General features: G+C 33.1%; 2 protein-coding genes across 2 annotated transcripts in view; one reads left to right on the top strand and one right to left on the bottom strand.

Moving 5' to 3' along the window:
* Positions 1 to 5,820, bottom strand: part of LOC134692917 (collagen alpha-1(XIV) chain-like) — a 60,620-nt gene extending 54,800 nt beyond the window's left edge. Inside the window, exon 1 of the mRNA XM_063553551.1 lies at positions 5,800 to 5,820. The gene's annotated coding sequence lies outside the window, so the exon portion shown is untranslated. The remainder of the gene's footprint in view (positions 1 to 5,799) is intronic.
* A 14,371-nt stretch (positions 5,821 to 20,191) lies between these two features.
* Positions 20,192 to 20,755, top strand: LOC134692214 (uncharacterized). Its single transcript, XM_063552664.1, has one exon. The coding sequence runs from the start codon at positions 20,192 to 20,194 to the stop codon at positions 20,753 to 20,755; it is 564 nt and encodes a 187-aa protein (XP_063408734.1).
* The last annotated feature ends 374 nt before the right edge of the window (positions 20,756 to 21,129 follow it).

Below are 21,129 nucleotides of genomic sequence, written 5' to 3'. Positions count from 1 at the left end.
TCAGATTACAAATTCGCCACATAAAACATCGATGAACTCTTGAAATTTTCCTTGTCAATTGAAATTTAAGAGCACAACAAGGAAGATCTAGAGGATCTGAGCATGTGTAATTTATTGAAATATGCTGGTGGGAGATTAAAAGCCATAATTGGTTTAATATTTGGTAAAGAAGTAGCCCAGATGTGTAAGCCTTCACCACAATACTCGTATATCCTTTATAATCGTGGGCAAATATTGTCAAAGATTATACTTGCTAAAAGTAAAAGGCTGGTACTGCATATCTGATTGTTTGAATCAAGAGTTTAAAGACTTAGGTTACCCTTTCAATCGAACAAAGACCTCTTTCACCCCACACCTTCATTTTCGCAAAACCTTTCCGATGCAGTTCAAATCCTGAACCGTCTTTTTAAGTTAAGGTTCATGAAAGTAAATAGAAAACACAACGCATTTATTGAGATTCTTCAAAAATTATAAATTCGGACCTCCTAAGAATATCTTTACGGATAAGTTCCGAACCGGAACAAGCTCATTTCAACGGGGTTGACCCAAGCTATTCCACACTTAAATATTTTTCTGGGATCCGGCCCCGTCTGGCCACCACAGAGGGTCAAAGTTGCACATTTACGTATTTTTCGAATCAATCACACATTCGGTACTCTTCGGTAAATCCCTACGGCAAAGTTCCGAACCGGACCTAGCTCATTGTAAAGGTATTGGTCCAAGCTATTCCCCACTTAAATATTTTTCTGGGATCCGGGCCCGTCTGGCCAACACAGAGGTTCAAAGTTGCCCATTTACGTATTTTTCATATCAAACATACATTCGGTACTCTACGGCATATACCTACGGCAAAGTTCCGAACCGGACCTAGCTCATTTTAAAGGTATTGACCCAAGCTATTCCCCACTTAAATATTTTTCTGGGATCCAGTGCCCGTCTGGCCACCACAGAGGTTCAAAGTTGCCCATTTACGTATTTTTCATATCAAACACACATTCGGTACTCTACGGCATATACCTACGGCAAAGTTCCGAACCGGACCTAGCTCATTTTAAAGGTATTGACCAAGCTATTCCCCACTTAAATATTTTTCTGGGATCCAGGCCCGTCCGGCCACCACAGAGGTTCAAAGTTGCCCATTTACGTATTTTTCGTTTCAATCACACATTCGGTACTCTTCGGTATATCCCTCCGGCAAAGTTCCGAACAGGACTTAGCTCATTGTAAAGGTATTGACCCAAGCTATTCCCCACTTAAATATTTTTCTGGGATCCGGGCCCGTCTGGCCACCACAGAGGTTCAAAGTTGCCCATTTACGTATTTTTCGTTTCAATCACACATTCGTTTGTATATCCCTACGGCAAAGTTCCGAACCGGACCTAGCTCATTGTAAAGGTATTGACCCAAGCTATTCCCCACTTAAATATTTTTCTGGGATCCGGGCCCGTCTGGCCACCACAGAGGTTCAAAGTTGCCCATTAACGTATTTTTCATATCAACCCCACATTCGGTACTCTTCGGTATATCCCTACGGCAAAGTTCCGAACCGGACCTAGCTCATTTTAAAGGTATTGAATCAAGCTATTCCCCACTTAAATATTTTTCTGGGATCCGGGCCCGTCTGGCCACCACAAAGGTTCAAAGTTGCCCATTAACGTATTTTTCATATCAACCCCACATTCGGTACTCTTCGGTATATCCCTACGGCAAAGTTCCGAACCGATCCTAGCTCATTTTAAAGGTATTGACCCAAGCTATTCCCCACTTAAATATTTTTCTGGGATCCGGGCCCGTCTGGCCACCACAGAGGTTCAAAGTTGCCCATTAACGTATTTTTCATATCAACCCCACATTAGGTACTCTTCGGTATATCCATACGGCAAAGTTCCGAACCGGACCTAGCTCATTTTAAAGGTATTGACCCAAGCTATTCCCCACTTAAATATTTTTCTGGGATCTGGGCCCGTCTGGCCACCACAGAGGTTCAAAGTTGCCCATTTACGTATTTTTCATATCAACCCCACATTCGGTACTCTTCGGTATATCCCTACGGCAAAGTTCCGAACCGGACCTAGCTCATTTTGAAGGTATTGACCCAAGCTATTCCCCACTTAAATATTTTTCTGGGATCCGGGCCCGTCTTGCCACCACAGAGGTTCAAAGTTGCCCATTAACGTATTTTCAATACCTATAACCCAAGAACCTTTTAGTCACGATTATATCCACACCCATTTGTATATACAAAGAGTCTATAATATCGTTGCATTTTGGAATATGGAAACACCAGGAGTCTCACTGTCATCTGAGCGGTATCCCATAGGTTTTCACTATATATTTATTCCTTTTTTGGCTTTCCATAGATATTTATATTTATATTTCTGAATGTTTTTAGTGGCCGGCTTTAGTTTTAGTTTTACATATTATATATTAAATTAAATCTTTGATTCATCTTTGATGTCGTTTTATTGGTAAAAATCTATATAACATAAAGACAAATATGCAATTTATATAAGGGTTTATATTCGAGGACAACGGGGTCATAAAACTATTTGCGGCGTAATTTTTCACTCCTGTTAACTTATGAAAATCATACTTTTTAATTATTTTCAACTAAATTTTAATATTGAACCCGTCGGAAATTGAACATCGAATATCGAATAACAAACCTGCAGCTAACTTCACATACATATTTAAAAGGTAATGAAATGCTTTTAAAATCAGTACAAGCTTCCAAAGAACTCATTTTATTTGCCATGAAATCGTATGTTGAATAAGACTAGACTAGACTCTCTGATCACATCACCAACACAATAATTTCAAAATGTTTGTCCTCATTATTCGTTTTTGTTTCAGTTTTGAGGAAAATAGTATGACTTACAAGTTGTATTTTGTAATTAAAGCTGTTTCTCAAACCACGCCTCTATTTGTGAGATATATAATATTCATAGGTATTTCGTTTTGTAAACGTACTAGTTCCCCGATATGAATTATATGTTTCATCTCATAGAGACATAACTTGGGAATGGTACCAGTATAAAAACATATTGCTGCGGTGAAAATTTAATTCTGAAGTAGGCACAAAGTGAAGATAAAGGTTGTACAGAATTTTATTATAAGTTTAAACTTTAACAAGTTCGGGGCATATACATGTTGAAAATGTGCTGCACAGCCCAATGTTTTGACCTTTGAATAAAATAGTAGTGTATATCAACTTTCCATTCTAGGACTTAATTTGTTTTTACGAAACTTCATATTAAAAGTGGCACAGTTTTAGCAGCAAAGGGAGTTCCTATTAGTTCAGTGGATATAAGAATAATTGATAACTTTATGGTAAAACCATGAAACTTGGCATTTATCAAATGTATTTGTTCAGTGTATTGTCATGTGTGCTAATTGGTCTTTTGATTGAGTTAAGGATGTATTCTTCTGACTTTTCAGTCTCGTTCAGTCTCGTTGAAATCTCTTTCTTGAATTATTTCCAAATCATGCTATACAAGTGAAAAATATCAATGAATTTTAAAAATATAATAATTAATCATTTCTCTGTGAAAAAATTTTGTATTTACAACGAACGGTTTTTGAGTAATCCAGTTTTCAAATTTTACGACCAATCAAGTCAGTATTTTTAGAAAATTTTGAGAAAATGGGTGAGGAATACAAAAAAATGATTTTACAAGAATCATGTACATCCCATATCATTTTGGTCTTTTCAAATTTCTTAGATATGTGGGTTTTTTTCAATTATTTATAACAAAAAAGTTAAAATAATATGCATTATGTTCTTAAAACTGAAAAAATCCCAAAAATAGAAAATTGACAGCATGGTAAATTTTACACAAAAAAGCGTCAAAATATGATAAAACTTTCTTATATTAACACCTACCTATAGTTTTTTTAAGTAAAATTTATTCAGATTGGTCCACTTCATCTTTATAGAAAGTATGAAAAAAAGTTTAATTGTGGAACTGTGATTTTTTTCACGATAATAGCTCAAAAATAGGTAAAAATCGATGAAAGATGAAAATCATCAAAATTGGGAATTTTCAAATGGCCGTCGCAAAAAAAGAAGTGCACCACCATATGATTTTTTCTTCACCAATTATTTTGTTACAGTCTTATTAACCCAAAAATCAGGTTAAGAAAAAAAGTTTAATTCTAGAAACGTTTGGCGCCCCAGAGGTGTACATCCTTAAGCCATTTGCAATTATATTTTATAGTGTGTCTATATTGTGATGTAACATAACACTATTGTTTTAGATTAGAGTGAAATCCAACAAAGATGGCCGACATAAGGTACTGGGAGTAAAATATCATACATTTAATGAAGTCGACTAATATGTAAGAGTTTAGCAGATACCACAGATATGAAGAAATACATTTAAGATATGCCACTAATTATCATTTTCAACTCTATAAATACATAATTAATCAAAATGGCGTCCAAATTCAAAATGCCACCGTAAAAAAATGTAAGAGTTTGACGGTATTAATATAAATACACTATAAATGTGGTATAGAGCTTTTGGTTGCCATTAGCTCGGAGTTCAGTATTTTTGTGAATTTACGTATAGTTTTTATAGAAAGTTTTAACAAGTTATACTACTGGTCTTGTGATGTATGTATTCATTATACCATGGGACATATACTATGATTTCAAAATGGCGGTATATTCAAATTGGCACGTAAAAAACGTCAAAATTTTGCCTTTTTTTGGGGTAATAATGTGGTATTAAAAGATACAAAAGAATGAAATATCTATTTGAATATTAATGCAAACCAACATTCAATTTTGTTGTAACTTAGGTGACAAAAACTACGAAATATAAATGGCCGCCAGATTCAAAATGGCCGCCAATAGTCAAGAGCCGGCTATTTCCAATGTATTGGTGTAATTGATCTTTTTATAGTAACAGACTGAAACTTTGCACAGTGTTTGTAATGAGGCTTATACACACTTTTGAATAACGAAATATATAAACAAATTTCAAAATGGCCGCCAAATGTCAAGAGGCGAATTCCCATTGGTGTAATTGATCTTTTTCTAGTAACATACTGAACCTTTGCACAGTGTTAGTTGTTAGGTTTTTAAACACATTTGCACATAGAGCTATCTAAACAAGTTTCAAAATGTCTGTACTCCAGTCATTGTTTTCTTTTGTCAGGATAAGTCAATATGGACTTTTGTTGCAACTTAGAATGAAGACATATCAAATGATAGTTCGCCTACCTCTAATGAGATATCTGGTTCACTGAATCAAAGATTACAAAATAAATGAATTGTTACTATTGATGTTGTAATTGTTATAAGCACCGCCGGTGATTAAATTGAAATTGAATATCATTAAGTCTTTGACATATTCAAAGGCAAGCGAACGCATGATGCAGTATTTCATATCAGAAACGTTCATTTCCAAGGTATTATTCAACAGTACTGAAATTATTTAGATAGCATTTAATCAAACATTTTCAAATTAGTTTAATGTTTATGACCCCTTCTGTAGCCATTGTAGTACGAACTTTTCAAACTTCAATTGTATCAAAACTACAGAAATAATAAATAATAATCGCAATTGGCCATTTTGTACATATACCAGGGGAAAACTTTATGGAAAGCAGTATTATTTACTGTTTCATTGCATTTAATAGAAAAAGAGTACTGTGTGGCAAATAAACACAGATTTTTATAGAAAATCCACAGCCTTTGATACCGAGATTTTTGTTATAAAATTTGAAACATAGATTACTCACTTGCTTTTCTATGATGTACAAGTGTTTATTTTCTATTTTACATTAACCAACCGGTAAATTTCAAAATACCTCGTGCTGGGTCACTAATGTCAAGTGCATCCTAAAAGGTGTACTTGATTTGGGCCATATCTTTATTTGTTTCAACCAATAACTACATTAATTAAATTTTTTGAAGGAAATTATGTTAGCACTGCATGCAATGATCCTATATCTATTATTCATCAAATTGCCAAATATGAGAGTGTAAGGATAAAGGCTGTGGATTTTCTATAAAATCTTCATATGTTTAGCGTTGAATCAACACAAGGGTACATAATCCTGAAGAACTGTTTTTTTATAACTTTGGGTTAAATCAGCAGACCAAAAACAAGAAAATTGACAACTTGACAAATTAGGCATTGTCAATGTATGATATCACTAGCTACACCTAGAGCTGACGATATTAACCACCACACTAATGGTGTGATCATAAATGCCTTGATCAAACAGAAAATATCGAATTGTCACCATGTTACGGTTGTAGAACACACAAACATGCTATCAGGAGGAAACACCATGATGACACTATTGTCTGATGACAAATATCACCTGAACGACAAAGGAACCTCAATACTGGCAAACAATCTGAAACACGCAATACATTCAACCCTGAATATAGCAATACAGCGTAACAGAAGCAGATCCAGAAGTCGCAATACAAACAGTAGACAAGTAGGACGTGGACGTGGTCGTGGCCGTGGTCGTGGCCGTGGCTTAATGGGACCCTTCACCTCATAAATAACATTAATAATTAAGATTCATAAAAGAAAATTATTGTATACAAAAAATATTGGACAAAAATTGTTAGTTTGTAAATTGCTCTAATTTTTCTTTTTTAAGATTTTCCCAGTTTACAAGTACTTAAATACATACTATTTTTCTAAAACAAAGAAATTCTACCAATTATCTGATTTGAAAAGTTATTTCAAGAAAGAAAAAAAGAAGAAGATATTTTGTTAGCTTAAAAAAAAAAGCACTTTTAACTTAAGACTCATTAATATACTGGAGTCTATTTGGTTTATCAATACCAATATTTTTGTACTCTAAAAACTACTGGTGATAATTTTAAGTAATATTATAAATATTAGTTTTTATAGTAGCAGACAACTACTTGAAGTTTTTTTCTGTATCTTATTTTATATGTTATACATATTTTTTACAGACTAAGACATGACTATGTTATTTTCAACATTGAAAATGTGTACTTGGAATGTTGGAGGGCTCTTTTCTGGTGACATTGATAAAACTCAGGATAAAATCTTTATAGACTCAATTTCAAAATATGACCTAGCATTCCTTGTAGAAACCCATGTTGGATATAATAGCAATATTAAAAATGTGGGCCCTTTTATCTACTATCCTGTATGTAGACCTATCACTAAGGCTAACAATAGATATTATGGTGGAATAGCCATTTTGAGAAAACCTCACATTAAAGATCATGTGAAACTTTTGAAAAATTCTAACACTGATTATCAATGGGTTAAATTAGAAAAAAAATCTTTGGCTTTCACAGAGACCTATATATTTGTGTTATTTATTACCCACCTGTAACATCAACTTACACAAAGAAAGGGGGCATAGAACTTTTTGAATGTCTAGAAAATGATATCACATTATTTTGTAAAGATGCAGATATACTTCTTTGTGGTGATTTTAATGCCAGAGCTGGATCACACCCTGATTTAATTATACAAGATGAAATAGATGTTCTTCCTTTATACAATATATATCCTTTGGATAAAAATATTATGTTGCGTAAAAACAGAGACAAAAAGCTTGATTGTAGAGGGAAAGATTTATGTGAATTTTGTATTTCTCATCAGCTTAGAATTTTAAATTGGCGTACACTTGGTGATTTAAATGGTAATTTTACCTGTTATACCCCTAATGGAGCAAGTGTTGTAGACTATTCTATTGTGTCGGAGAGTGCCCTTGATTATATTTTGTACTTTAGAGTTGCTGAATTTGTACCTACATTATCTGATTGTCATTGTAAAATTGAATGGGAAATGTCAGCCCAATTTAGTGCTAATTTAAGAGATGATTGTATTGATCATGATTTGCATACTATGCCTTCTCGATACATGTGGTCAGAGAACTCAGTTACAGTGTTTCAGGAGGCTCTAACTTCTCCATCTGTACTTGAAAAAATATCAGATTTCATACTTAAAAGGCATTTTACTTCCAAAATAGAGATAAATGAAGCCTCAGTTAAACTAACTAACATTTTCATTCAGGCTGCTGAACAATCTTTGAAAAAAACACCTAAATATAGGAAAAAGAAAAAGAAACACAAAAATTTCTTTGACTCTGTTTGCACTCAATGAGAAAGAATCTTATAAATTATGGAAAAATTTACTCTTCTAACCCGAAAGATCCAATGGTTAAAAATCATTATTACAAATTATATAGGGAATATAACAAATGCAGAAAAAACAAAAAGAAAGTTTTTAAGGCAGATATTTTAGAACAGTTAGAAACTCTTCATGAGGACAATCCAAAATTATACTGGGGATTGATTAATAAGTTACAGGACAAAAATCATGATTCTTCAGTTAACAATATATCACCATCTGATTGGCTTCATCACTTTCAAGATTTAAATACGGTTAATGTTATTTTTTTTAGATAGGGTTAAACATCTTGAGGAGAGTTTAGAATCTGCAGAGATATCCCCGAAATGTTTTAATGAATTAGATTTTGTAATAACTGATAATGAAATTATCACTGCCATCTCAAAATTAAAGTGGAATAAATCCCCTGGTTTGGACAATATTACAAATAATATGATTAAATGCAGCCAAAGTATTTTAGTTGGTTGCTTCAAAAAAATATTCAACTCTTGTTTGAGTAATGGCATTTATCCTGAAAAATGGGCAGAAGGATATATAGCACCCTTACATAAGGCTAATGAAATTCTTGATCCTAATAACTATCGTGGTTTGACCATAACTAGTTCAATAGGAAAATTGTTTAATTCTATTTTAAATTCCCGACTAGACAAATTTCTAGTCGAACACAAAATAATTGATGGCTGCCAAATTGGCTTCACAAAAAAAGCTAGGACCTCTGACCACATGTTTGTAATCAAGACAATTAATTATTGATAAATATTGTAATAACCCTGGTGGTAGACTATATGCCTGCTTTGTTGACTTCAAAAAGGCCTTTGATACTGTTATTCACACTGGAATCAAATTGAAACTACTAGATATTGGGGTGGGATCTTCTTTTTACAACATCATCAAAAGCATGTATGAAGTAAGTAAATCATGTGTAAAGGTAAATGAAAACTTAACAAATTCCTTTTCAACGCAACTGGGGGTGAAACAAGGAGACAATCTGAGTCCAAACCTCTTCAAGATCTTTATTAATAATTTGACAAACTATTTAAAACACTCTGAAGACCCAGTTTCAATAAGTGATCAAGATTTACACTGCCTTATGTATGCTGACGATATTGTTTTATTGTCAACATCTCCGAATGGTTTGCAAAAAAAAATGGACATTTTGCAAAATTACTGCAATAATTGGTGCTTAAGTGTGAATACAAACAAAACAAAGGTTCTTATATTCAACAAGGCAGGTAGATTGATTAACAAATATGATTTTATGCTAAATGGTGTAAAACTAGAGTGTGTTAAAACATATAAATATTTGGGTATACATTTTTGTGCATCTGGCTCCTTTACAGTAGCCCAGGATGAATTGTATAAAAAGGCTCTAAAAGCCTATTTTAAGTTATCTAAAGATTTTTTATCCTTGCATCCTTCAGTCAAAACAAGCATGCATGTTTTTGATCATACCATCAAACCCATCTTGCTATACAGCTGTGAGATATGGGGTGTACGGGGCGCCGAATGGGACTCTTGTGGTTTTGTACAAAATTCAATTCTGTCATAACAAAATCATTTTTGTTTTACAAAACTATGTGCTACAGACTTGTTTTGTGAGAACTTCAATTTTGTGATGACAAAATTCATTTTTGTAGACAAAATTCATATTTGTCATGACAAAAGTCAATTTTGTCTAAAAGGTATGCAACATACAAAATTGACTTGTGTTACCTGATATGGAAATTAAATCACAAAAGTCAATTGTGTGAGGTAAGATTCAATTTTGTGAGACAAAATTGACTTTTGTGAGACAAAATTTACATTTGTGAGACAAAATTAACTTTTGTAAACAAAATTAACTTTTGTGAGACAAAATTGACTTTTGTGAGACAAAATTGACTTTTGTAAACAAAATTAACTTTTGTGAGACAAAATTGACTTTTGTGAGACAAAATTGACTTTTGTGAGACAAAATTGACTTTTGTGAGACAAAATTGACTTTTGTGAGACAAAATTCAATTTTGTTGAGACAAACGTCAATTTTGTTACTTTTGTTGAGACAAAAGTCAATTTTGTCAATTTTGTTGAGACAAAAATCAATTTTGTCAATTTTGTCAATTTTGTTGAGACATAAGTCAATTTTGTCAATTTTGTTGAGACAAAAGTCAATTTTGTGACGACAAAATTCATTTTTGTGACGACAAAATTGACTTTTGTGAGACAAAATTGACTTTCGTGAGACAAAATTGACTTTCGTGAGACAAAATTCAATTTTGTTGAGACAAAATTCAATTTTGTTGAGACAAAAGTCAATTTTGTTGAGACAAAAGTCAATTTTGTTGAGACAAAAGTCAATTTTGTCAATTTTGTTGAGACAAAATTCAATTTTGTCAATTTTGTTGAGACAAAAGTAAATTTTGTCTCAAATTGGTCAATTTTGTCTCACAAAAGTCAATTTTGTCTCACAAAAGTCAATTTTGTCTCACAAAAGTCAATTTTGTCAATTTTGTTGATCACATTGGTCAATTTTGTCTCACAAAAGTCAATTTTGTCAATTTTGTTGAGACAAAAGTCAATTTTTTCAATTTTGTTGAGACAAAAGTCAATTTTGTCAATTTTGTTGAGACAAAAGTCAATTTTGTCAATTTTGTCTCACAATAGTCAATTTAGAGTAACAAAAGTCGATTTTGTATGCAAATTAGTTCACAGAAACCAAACTAAACTAATTTGAATACAAAATTGATTTTCGTCGCCCCATTTTCAAATTAGGTAACAAAACTCAAGTCTGTGTAACAAAAATGAATTTTGTGATGACAAAAGTGACTTTTGTCCGCTGATAGATAATTTTGTATGACAAAATTTTAAATTTGTAGTATGATACAAATTTTGTTAAACTGAACTAATTTTTGTTGAACAAAAGTCATTTTTGTCCGTACAAAATTGAATTTTGAGTACAAAACCACATGAGTCCCATTCGGCACCCCGTAGGGTGCCTATGTCGTCTAAATATAGAAATGGAATTTTTTCATTTGACCAAATTTATTCTAAATTACCTGCTGAAAAACTTCATACTAAATTCTGTAGATTTATTCTTGGAGCTCCAAAAAAAAAGCACCAATTTTGCAGTATTAACTGAGTTGGGAAGACTACCAATATAGTTTAACATGATTAAAGCAATGACTAAATACTATTACAGATTAGAAAAGTCAGACACTAACTTTCCATTGTTATATAATGCATTTATAGAATCAAAGAAATTGTATGAGTCAAAGAAACCATCATGGTATACATGTATGTCATCTGAAAAACTTCTTTCACTGATTAATAATTATCAAATATCCTCAGACATGGCTAAACCAATTGACAACAGAAAACTAAGAATTGCCATGTTAAAAGATTGGGAAAAGAATCTCAAAACTCACTCAGAAGGAAAACTTTACACATATGTTACGTTTAAAGCAAATTTTGGTTGTGAAAAATATCTTGATATTGTTAAAAAATTTGAAGATAGACGGAGTCTAACAAGATTTCGCATATCTGCTCACCATTTACTTATAGAGAGAGGTAGATATAGTAATACTCCCCGACACACTATAATATGTAAGAGATGTTGTAGTAATGAGGTCGAAGATGAAACACATTTTCTTTTTAACTGTGATAGTTTATCAGATCAAATGAAAGACATGATAACAATGATAAATAATTGCAGCAAGAATTTTCAATATCTTGACCCTAAACAAAAACTGATATGGTTAATGAATAATGAAGATGAGAATTTATTATCAGAATTATGCATGTTCATTAAGAAATATGAAAAGTTTTAATGGGATTTATTACCCTCTACTACTTGTAATTTGAACTTTATATTTTCTCCATAGTGAGTTCTAGAGCACCGTCCCTTGATGAATATTGTCCAGTAGCAATGTTAACCCTTGCTATTGTGCATTAGTCATGAGGAGAATCACTATTGGAGTAATCTCATGTATCTGTAGCTAGTTCTGAAGGATCCCCCCTAGATGACCTTTGCATTGTTGTGATGAAGTCCCTCACTACTGTGCACTGGTCATGAGGAGAACTACTGCAGATTGAGATACTATATTCCCGGTTCTATTTTTGCTATTTTTTAGTTTCCGTATTTTAAAATAAACTTAATATCATATCCTTTTAATATTAAATCGGCCTCATTGCACTCAATGTCTCTTACTATAATTATATCCTACATTGCTCATATTATCAATTTATTATTTGTGTATTACTTATTGTGTATTTCACTAATGTTTATATAATCATTGTATTATGATGTTTTTGTATCATGCCTGACAAGGGCCCATGATTGGAAAAATAAAATAATGTCTAATGTCTAATGCCTATATACACGGTATACTAAGATATCATGTCAACGGAATGTAGAACAAAGTCTTTCTAACAAAATTATATTTTTGAAAGGTTTTGAATGGAATCACAAAATAAAAGTTAATATAATCGGACTACATTCACTGTTTGATATACTAATTAACGAGGGAAAATCATTTGTAAATTTTGTACTCCATGTAATATGAATAATGGAAATATTTCAGGGCCATGTTGAAATGTTGGTACGTGACTGTTATTGTGTTAAGAATATAGGGTTATTCAAGCGCATAAGTAAAATACAAACGCCATGGCAAAAAACGAAAAAACAACCAAAAGGCAAACAAAAGTACACAAAACAAAACATAGAAAGCTAAAGAAAAAGCAACACGAACCAAACCAAACACCGGGGATGATCTTGGATGCTTTGGAAGGTTAAGCTGATCCTGCTCCACATATTTAGGTTTGTGCGTAAACTTGACATAGTCCAATTTGTATCTGAAAGCTTTTCAGATTTTTAAATTTTAATTTTAATTAAATCATATGCTTATTCAGTAAGCTTCAATGTTTGGCAATAACGATGAAATTTATTCTAATATTTGTCAAACTAAAAAAAAATCTGTTAATGGACATCGTTGAACAAACATAAATGGATGTAATAAAGAAATAACGTTTTGTTACGTTATGTTTCTTAGAATATAAAGTATTCACACTATCAAATTCCCACTGAACGACTTAATAACCTTTTTTTTTTTTCTTTTTATCTTTATTGACTGCAGAAAATCAATTTCAGTTTTAATTATGCAAACAACTGTGCTTCCCCCTGTCCATGACAACTTTTATCATTCCAGAACACATAAACCAAAGTCCGAAATACCAAAGTCGCACGGTGAAGAGACATTTTGAAATAAAATGCTTTAACTTTGAAGAGCTCACTAGTCAATGTATGGTTGTGAAAGAAAGATTGCGCTTATGATAGAATGTTTTGTTCAGGATTGACAGATACAGGCAAATACTGTTAAAAAAAGATCGTAATGCGTTTGAAAGTATACAGCTATGCGGGTCATCGTGGAGAAAAACCTATCGCTTTAAACGATTATGTATTTTTTTTATTTCTTGTTGCAAAATTTAAACCATTCGACATGCTTTTCCTATACAAGGCATGCACATTTTTGTTTCCGCTATAACGATCATATTTTTACTGAGTTCATCCTCAACTGCATACGATTTGTTAAAGGTGAGTTAAAACTTATGTTCCCGGGGCAATTTCATTACCTTTTTGAATAGCAGACATAAGAAACAGGTTGATGTGTTTGAGCTTTAGATTTTGCCATTTGTTTAGGGAATTTCAGTTTTTAATTTCCCTTTGATTTCGTATTTTATGTTATTTTATTCTATTTTTGACATCACACGCGATAAGCTGCTAATGGAACACATGATGAGCTGACGGTACACATGAGCTGACATTACACGTGAAGATCTCATAGCAAACATGAGCTGACATTACACGTGAAGATCTCATAGCAAACATGAGCTGACATTACACGTGAAGATCTCATAGCAAACATGAGCTGACATTACACGTGAAGATCTCATAGCAAACATGAGCTGACATTACACGTGAAGATCTCATAGCAAACATGAGCTGACATTACACGTGAAGATCTCATAGCAAACATGAGCTGACATTACACGTGAAGATCTCATAGCAAACATGAGCTGACATTACACGTGAAGATCTCATAGCAAACATGAGCTGACATTACACGTGAAGATCTCATAGCAAACATGAGCTGACATTACACGTGAAGATCTCATAGCAAACATGAGCTGACATTACACGTGAAGATCTCATAGCAAACATGAGCTGACATTACACGTGAAGATCTCATAGCAAACATGAGCTGACATTACACGTGAAGATCTCATAGCAAACATGAGCTGACATTACACGTGAAGATCTCATAGCAAACATGAGCTGACATTACACGTGAAGATCTCATAGCAAACATGAGCTGGTCCGAGAACACAATTAATTCGTAGTGCATTTCTTTTAGAACATAAATGAAAATTTAAAAAATCCCACCTGCGCTTTCTCAATGAAACTTTTACAGTGTGTTGTACTACTTTTGGGACAAATTATATCAAAATTATAGAAAACTTCATCGTCTCTAACTCAAAATATGGACAATTTTATCCTTAGGGCGTCTTGAAATCTTTTGACAGCTTCCGAAGTGCCATTTTTCAACCTTTTACACCTGGACCAAATCACTACTTTCCTTTAAAATTCGGGACCCAAATGTTTTTACAGTGTAATTTCACCCCCCTACTTACAATTTGAGGCATTAAACATGGAGAAATAAATTTGGAAGGGGTATAAAAAGTAATGGCAAGTAACCCACTGTTAACACTAGGGACTATATCTGTGAACAACGAACATCAAGGGACGTCAATTGTGGTCTCGGACCATGAGCTGACAAGACACGATGAGCTAACAAGACACGATGAGCTAACAGGACACGTGATGAGCTGACAAGACACGTGATGAGCTGACATGGCACGTTTTCTATGATCATGAATTACTACTCTTTTGTTTACCCAACTTCCATTTAAAGGAATTCAAACGTGTCAATATTCATTATTTAGATACTGTCAGAGAGATTATCATCATTGTGTACTTATCGGATGTAACATCATTAACAGAAGAAAATATATTTTATCAAAATGTTTATGCAATATATGAATCGTTAGTATGCAATATACTTTTTTTTTACCTTTTGATTAATTAGTAATTATAAATGATTACAAGTGTAAACAGGGAAACGGTTTACCTACTTTATTTATTTTCTTCCAATTTTAAGTTGAATTCTTGAAGACCAACGCATTACTACAGGTATCATATAAACTGAACATTATCAATTATTCATGGAAATGAGGCCAAGATGTCAAAATGCCTACCAAACTGACGTGCACACCATACAATCAGTTCACGCACTAAGTAAAATTTACCTAGTCCAATTTGTATCTGATAATTAGGCATTACCACACAAATGAAACATTGACCAATGAACCATGAAAATGAGGTCGTAGTTAAAGGATCCCCGACAGACAATCGTGCAAACTTTCCGTTCATACACCAAACTAAGTTGACAAATCTGGTAAATATTAGTCTGATCTGAAATTTTACCGATTATGTTCAATTTCTGTCGGTGACATTTTGATTGAATATTTTTGTATTTTCATGACTAATAATGCATGCACAGTAGAAGTCACGCTTACACGTAAAACAACGACGGTTCTCGCTTCCGTTGGAGTGCATATGATACAGTTTTTGTGTGTTACCTTGATTTGAAGCTGATTATCCATATATGCAATTTGTACTACTTGATTTTCTAATAGTATCAAGGAAACAGAACTGACAACAAAATACAACATTGGCATTAGGTACACGTTGGTTGAAACCATTCGGACAGTTATACAGATACTGTAATGGTTTTAAATACATTTAGTTGTCCTATTAGTCATAACAAGTGAACGAATCATGTGTTAAACACTGAGAAGTTTTTTTAGCAGTCGCTGAACTATCGAAATGAGTTGAAGTAGATTTGAGTTATACTAGACGGAAACTTCAGTGCATAAGGCATCTGTATACAACATCTAAAACATGTAGGTCTTGTAATATAGAATTCTTTTTCAAAAAATTTACTCCGTCTTTGAACATATCGAACTACTATTGCCTATATTTTACCACCGTTATGCCTCACATTCATATAAACATACTCATATAAGTAATTTCAATAAACTGAAACATGCAAAAAATGAAAATAACAGTTAGATATTTTTAATCATTAGTATTGTTTTAAAGTTTTTCAAAGATTTTCATAGTTCTACGCACTGTAGGAATAAAACTGACAACAACTTATAATTGATTCCCCTAAATTTCTAATAGAATCAGAGACATTGCTACGATCACTTTGAGGCGGCGTAGTCGTATGATCGTAGCATATATTCTGTAGAAAATGCAGAAGGAGTATGTTAGTTACCTGTTTTTATTGAATATATATTGAAAAGACCCAAAGACTTTCATTTTGTTCCTCTTCAGAAAAAAAAACCATTTCAATTTCCATTGTCATCGTCTCCTGCACATTGTCTTATGTCTGAATTTATCTTCAATAAGATTATCGGATACTGGATTCCGTTTGGAGTAGGGCTCTGCATAAAAATGCAAACACTCATATCATCAAAACATATAAGATGATATAAAGAATGCTATTTTATAGATATAGAAAACATTTTGCTATTAGAAATCAAAGGGTTTAAAGTGACGTTACATCTCCTCATACATATGACCTTCTGAATATGTCCAATCAGTCAGCTTGTTTATTTCTGTACATTCATTCTACAACCTCTAAAAAAGAAAACAAAAATAAAGTTATTAATTCATAACAAAAAACCAAAAAAAATCACTAGCCACCAAAAAAAAACCAAAAAAATAAATAAATAAATAAAAAAATAAATGCAAGGAAAATGTCGAGTTGTTGCTGTTCTGAAAGTCATAAGGTCTTGGACATTGAGGAAACTTTACATTTTGTGTTTTATATTTAGTTAATGAATTAACAATCACTTATACTTTCCTCGTGTGTTATCGTAGTGACTTTAATACATTTAACCTATTTGCAGGCCAGGACTGCTTAGACTGGGAGACACATTTAAAACTTAATTATCTTAATAATGCATGCAGCTAATGGAGAGATTTTTTATTCGAATAAAATGTTGTTGAAATGTCTGTTTAAGAAGAAGATGGTATGATTTTGTGTGTACATTTTTTGTTCAGTTATAAATTCAGTGTTAAAGTAGTTAATTGTATATAAATAGAGGCGAAATATACAAAAGAGACATTCAAACATATAAATCGAAAATAAACCGACATCGTCATGGGGGAAAAAAGGAAAGAAATAAAAGACAAACAACAGTTTACATAACACAACATGGACAACTAAAGCCTGAGCAACAAGAAGCCCACCAAAACCCGGTGTTCTGAAAGGGTTTTACTTAATGATAAAGGGTTTTAGATTACGGATTATATTTAATGTTTGGAACCAGGGCATTACGAGGTCGGATTATTGTGGTTGATGAGGGTTCTTGGTTTTTCTGAGAATAAAAGGCTGACATTCTGATAGAATATCTCAATGAGCATTCATTGTGTACACCAAGTACATCAAACCATCATGCAACATGCAGCGTGCAGTTTCTTGAATTAATCAATTTGTGTCTTCGAATTGAAAAGACAAATCTAAATATACCATGGCTATCAAAAAAGAAGACAAAAAGACAAACACACACACAGATAGTTGAATATTGTTTTCTTTTGTGGAGCAGCATGTATTCGGCTTTGAGTGAATGGTTAACAATCACCAATTTCATCCGGAAAATTAGCGGTGGTTACCTGAGCCTTTTCTTATCAGTTAGACGTTTGTATCTTATGTAAATGTATGGCGGTCTCTAACGTCCTGACGTAAAACAAGATGCCAACAAGATGTTGTGTCCCAGGATGTTCTGTGAGTGCTGGTCACAAATTACCTTCAAATCTTGAGCTGTGTCTAAAGTGGAGGGTTGCCCTTAAAAGATCTGACCCCACCAAAGGTCTATGGAAACCGGGAAAATACGACATTGTTTGTTATCAACATTTTACAGTAAATGATTACAAGGAGACATTATTAGGTAAATTTTGTATGATTTACGGGTAGTTTATTTGCGTTCTATTACTCTTAAAATTATCGGCATGCATTATAATGTCAGAAGTTAAATTTTTAGTGACCAGAAAGTGTTTTAAGGGGGTGGAAGGTATAAACATTAAACAAACAAAATATTTCATTTTTTTTTGTAAAACTAGCAGCATACATGTATTGATGTAAGTAGCTTTGTATTGATATCCAAAGTTACATCAACTGTTCAAGCTTTTGTTTTACCTTTTCTTATATTACAATGTGTATTTTTTTTTATAAATAGTATTTCTTAACACCTGTAAATGTACAAAGATCATATGTATTGGGCACAATCAATATCACAGCTGACTGATATATTGTTTCAATTTTTTTTTTATTGTTTTAGCATGAATTTGTGTTTTAAAGTTCGTGTTGCTTTGTGGTTTCGTTTTACATTTTCAGGAAGACTACAAGTAAAGAGAATGTGCCAGGTTTAATAAAGCACAATTGAAATGATTTAAACCTTAGAAGATGTGGTAGTATGATTGCAAATGGCACCAACTCTACATTGAATACATAAATTATAAAAAATAAGCAATTATCCATGAAGGTCACATTACAGCCTTCAACTTTGAGCCTTGACTCACACAACAAAGTTAGTTAATTTGTAAATACCACCAATTATAGGTCACACCTGCAACATGGAGACTTGGTTGTTTGCCATAGATAATAAACTTACTCAATGTCAGAGTGTGATTGCATGTGGAACAAAGATTTCTTGTTTAAGGCAATTAAATAAAATCTTAATAAGCCTGGCCTGAATTATTATTTATAAATGTATGTAAAGTAATACATGTAAAGTACTATCCCCACTGCAATGTTAACAAAAAATAATGCAGAATACATGTAGGTGGTAGTTTTATTGCCCAAATAAAAAAAACGGTTTCCATGCACATTTATTTTTGTCCATCTGATGAGTTAAGCCTTTTTCAACTGATTTTTATAGTTCGTTCTTATGTTGTACTGTGATACCACTGTCCCAGGTTAGAGGGAGGGTTGGGATCCCGCTAACATGTTTAACACCACCACATTATTTATGTATGTGCCTGTCCTAAGTCAGGAGCCTGTAATTCAGTGGTTGTCGTTTGTTTATGTGTTACATATTTGTTTTTCGTTCAATTTTTTACATAAATAAGGCCGTTAGTTGTCTCGTTTGAATTGTTTTACATTGTCTTATCGGGGCCTATTATAGCTGACTATGCGGTATGGGCTTTGCTCATTGTTGAAGGCCTTTCGGTGACCTATAGTTGTTAATGTCTGTGTCATTTTGGTCTTTTGTGGATAGTTGTCTCATTGGCAATCATACCACATCTTCTTTTTTATACATGTGTGCAATATTGTTAAGATCAGTTTCGTGCTTTGTTTCCAGGTGATCGAAGTAGACTAAAGGTAGATGCAGTACAATCAGTGTTTAGCTTTCGTTCCAAAATAAATATTGTAAGCCCTAGAGGTTTAAGAATGCAATCTGAAAAAGCCACGAGTGTGGACAAAGCACTTGACCAAGGAGTACAACAAGAGGTTGAAATCGAGTCAACACCGAATAGTACCAATATTTCCATATCTTCAGAGCCTGACGTACATGTACCCAAGGACATGGAGATACAGTGTGAGTTACTTGGTCGGTATTCGATTGAGAATTTTATGGACAATCCAAAGGCAGTTTCGTTTTATACAGGTTTTAAATCTTATGAACATTTTATTTTCTTATTCCATGCACTAGGTCCTGCTGCATATGAGCTCAAATATAAATGTTCAACCCTTCATCCTTCTGATCAGCTTTAAATAACATTGATTAAACTTAGATGTGCCAAAGAAGATGTAAAATTATCCTTGCTATTTAATTTATCTGTTTCCACCATTGCTAGGATTTTTAATACCTGGATTAACTTCCTTTATTTTTAATTGAATGGATTAAATATTTGGCCATCAAGAGACAATGTTGATAAGCATATGCCAGTTGATTTTAAAAGAAAATTTCCAAGGACTAGAGTTATCTTTGATGCTACCCAGATTCCTATCCAGAAATCTCAAGACGTTAACATTCAGAGTGTGAATTGGTCTTCCTACAAGCACAAAAATACTGTGAAAACTATGGTCGGGTGTACCCCAAGAGGTGCTATATCCTATATTTCAGACTGCTATGGGGGATCTACCAGTGACAGGCAGATTATTGAAGACTCAAGGCTTTCAGATAATACCAGGTTTGAATCTGGGGATAGTATAATGGCGGATCGAGGCATTATGGTTCAAGACCTCTTTGCAAACAACGATGTGTATGTTAATACGCCTACAATGCTGAAAGGAAAATTACAACTAGAGCCAGAAGAAATTGTGAGGGATAGACGTGTTGCATCCAAGCGTATCCATATAGAACGTGTTATAGGATTAGCCAAACGTTTTAAAATTCTCAAGTCTGAACTACCAAACACCAAACTGTCACTGAGTAACAGAATTGTATTTGTTTGTTTTGCATTGACAAATTTCAAAAATGCAATTGTTGATAAATTTGCCTAGATTTTCAAAGGGTCCCATTTTTATATTAACCCTTTCCTCCATTGACATTTTTTTTGCATGCTTGATTCGCATAGGATTTTTCAATAAAATGCTAAAAATATGCTTTAAAGTATAAACAAATTGCGAAAAACAAATATTTCATCAAATAAATTCAAGTCAGATATTTTTATGAATATATCCTTTTCATATTGGATACAAATTTTATGAAGTCTGAAGCAGACACTTTGTAGTCAAAGTATTTCAACTGAGGTACTACACTGGCGCCAAAAGGCGTCATTATGGAGTAAAAGGGGTGGTGTCAAAAGGCGTCACTATGGAGGAAAGGAATATTATTGTAATTTAACCAAAGATAGTAAAATTGACCTAATTTTTAT

This window comes from Mytilus trossulus, chromosome 12 (genome assembly GCF_036588685.1).
Source record: "Mytilus trossulus isolate FHL-02 chromosome 12, PNRI_Mtr1.1.1.hap1, whole genome shotgun sequence".
NCBI lineage: Eukaryota > Metazoa > Mollusca > Bivalvia > Mytilida > Mytilidae > Mytilus > Mytilus trossulus.
Note: the sequence above shows the minus strand (reverse complement) of the source record. Positions and strands in the feature narration are given on the sequence as shown.

Bases quoted from the DNA above. Each gene is read 5' to 3' on its own strand.
- LOC134692214 (XM_063552664.1), top strand. From the start codon at position 20,192: ATGCCAGTTGATTTTAAAAGAAAATTTCCAAGGACTAGAGTTATCTTT.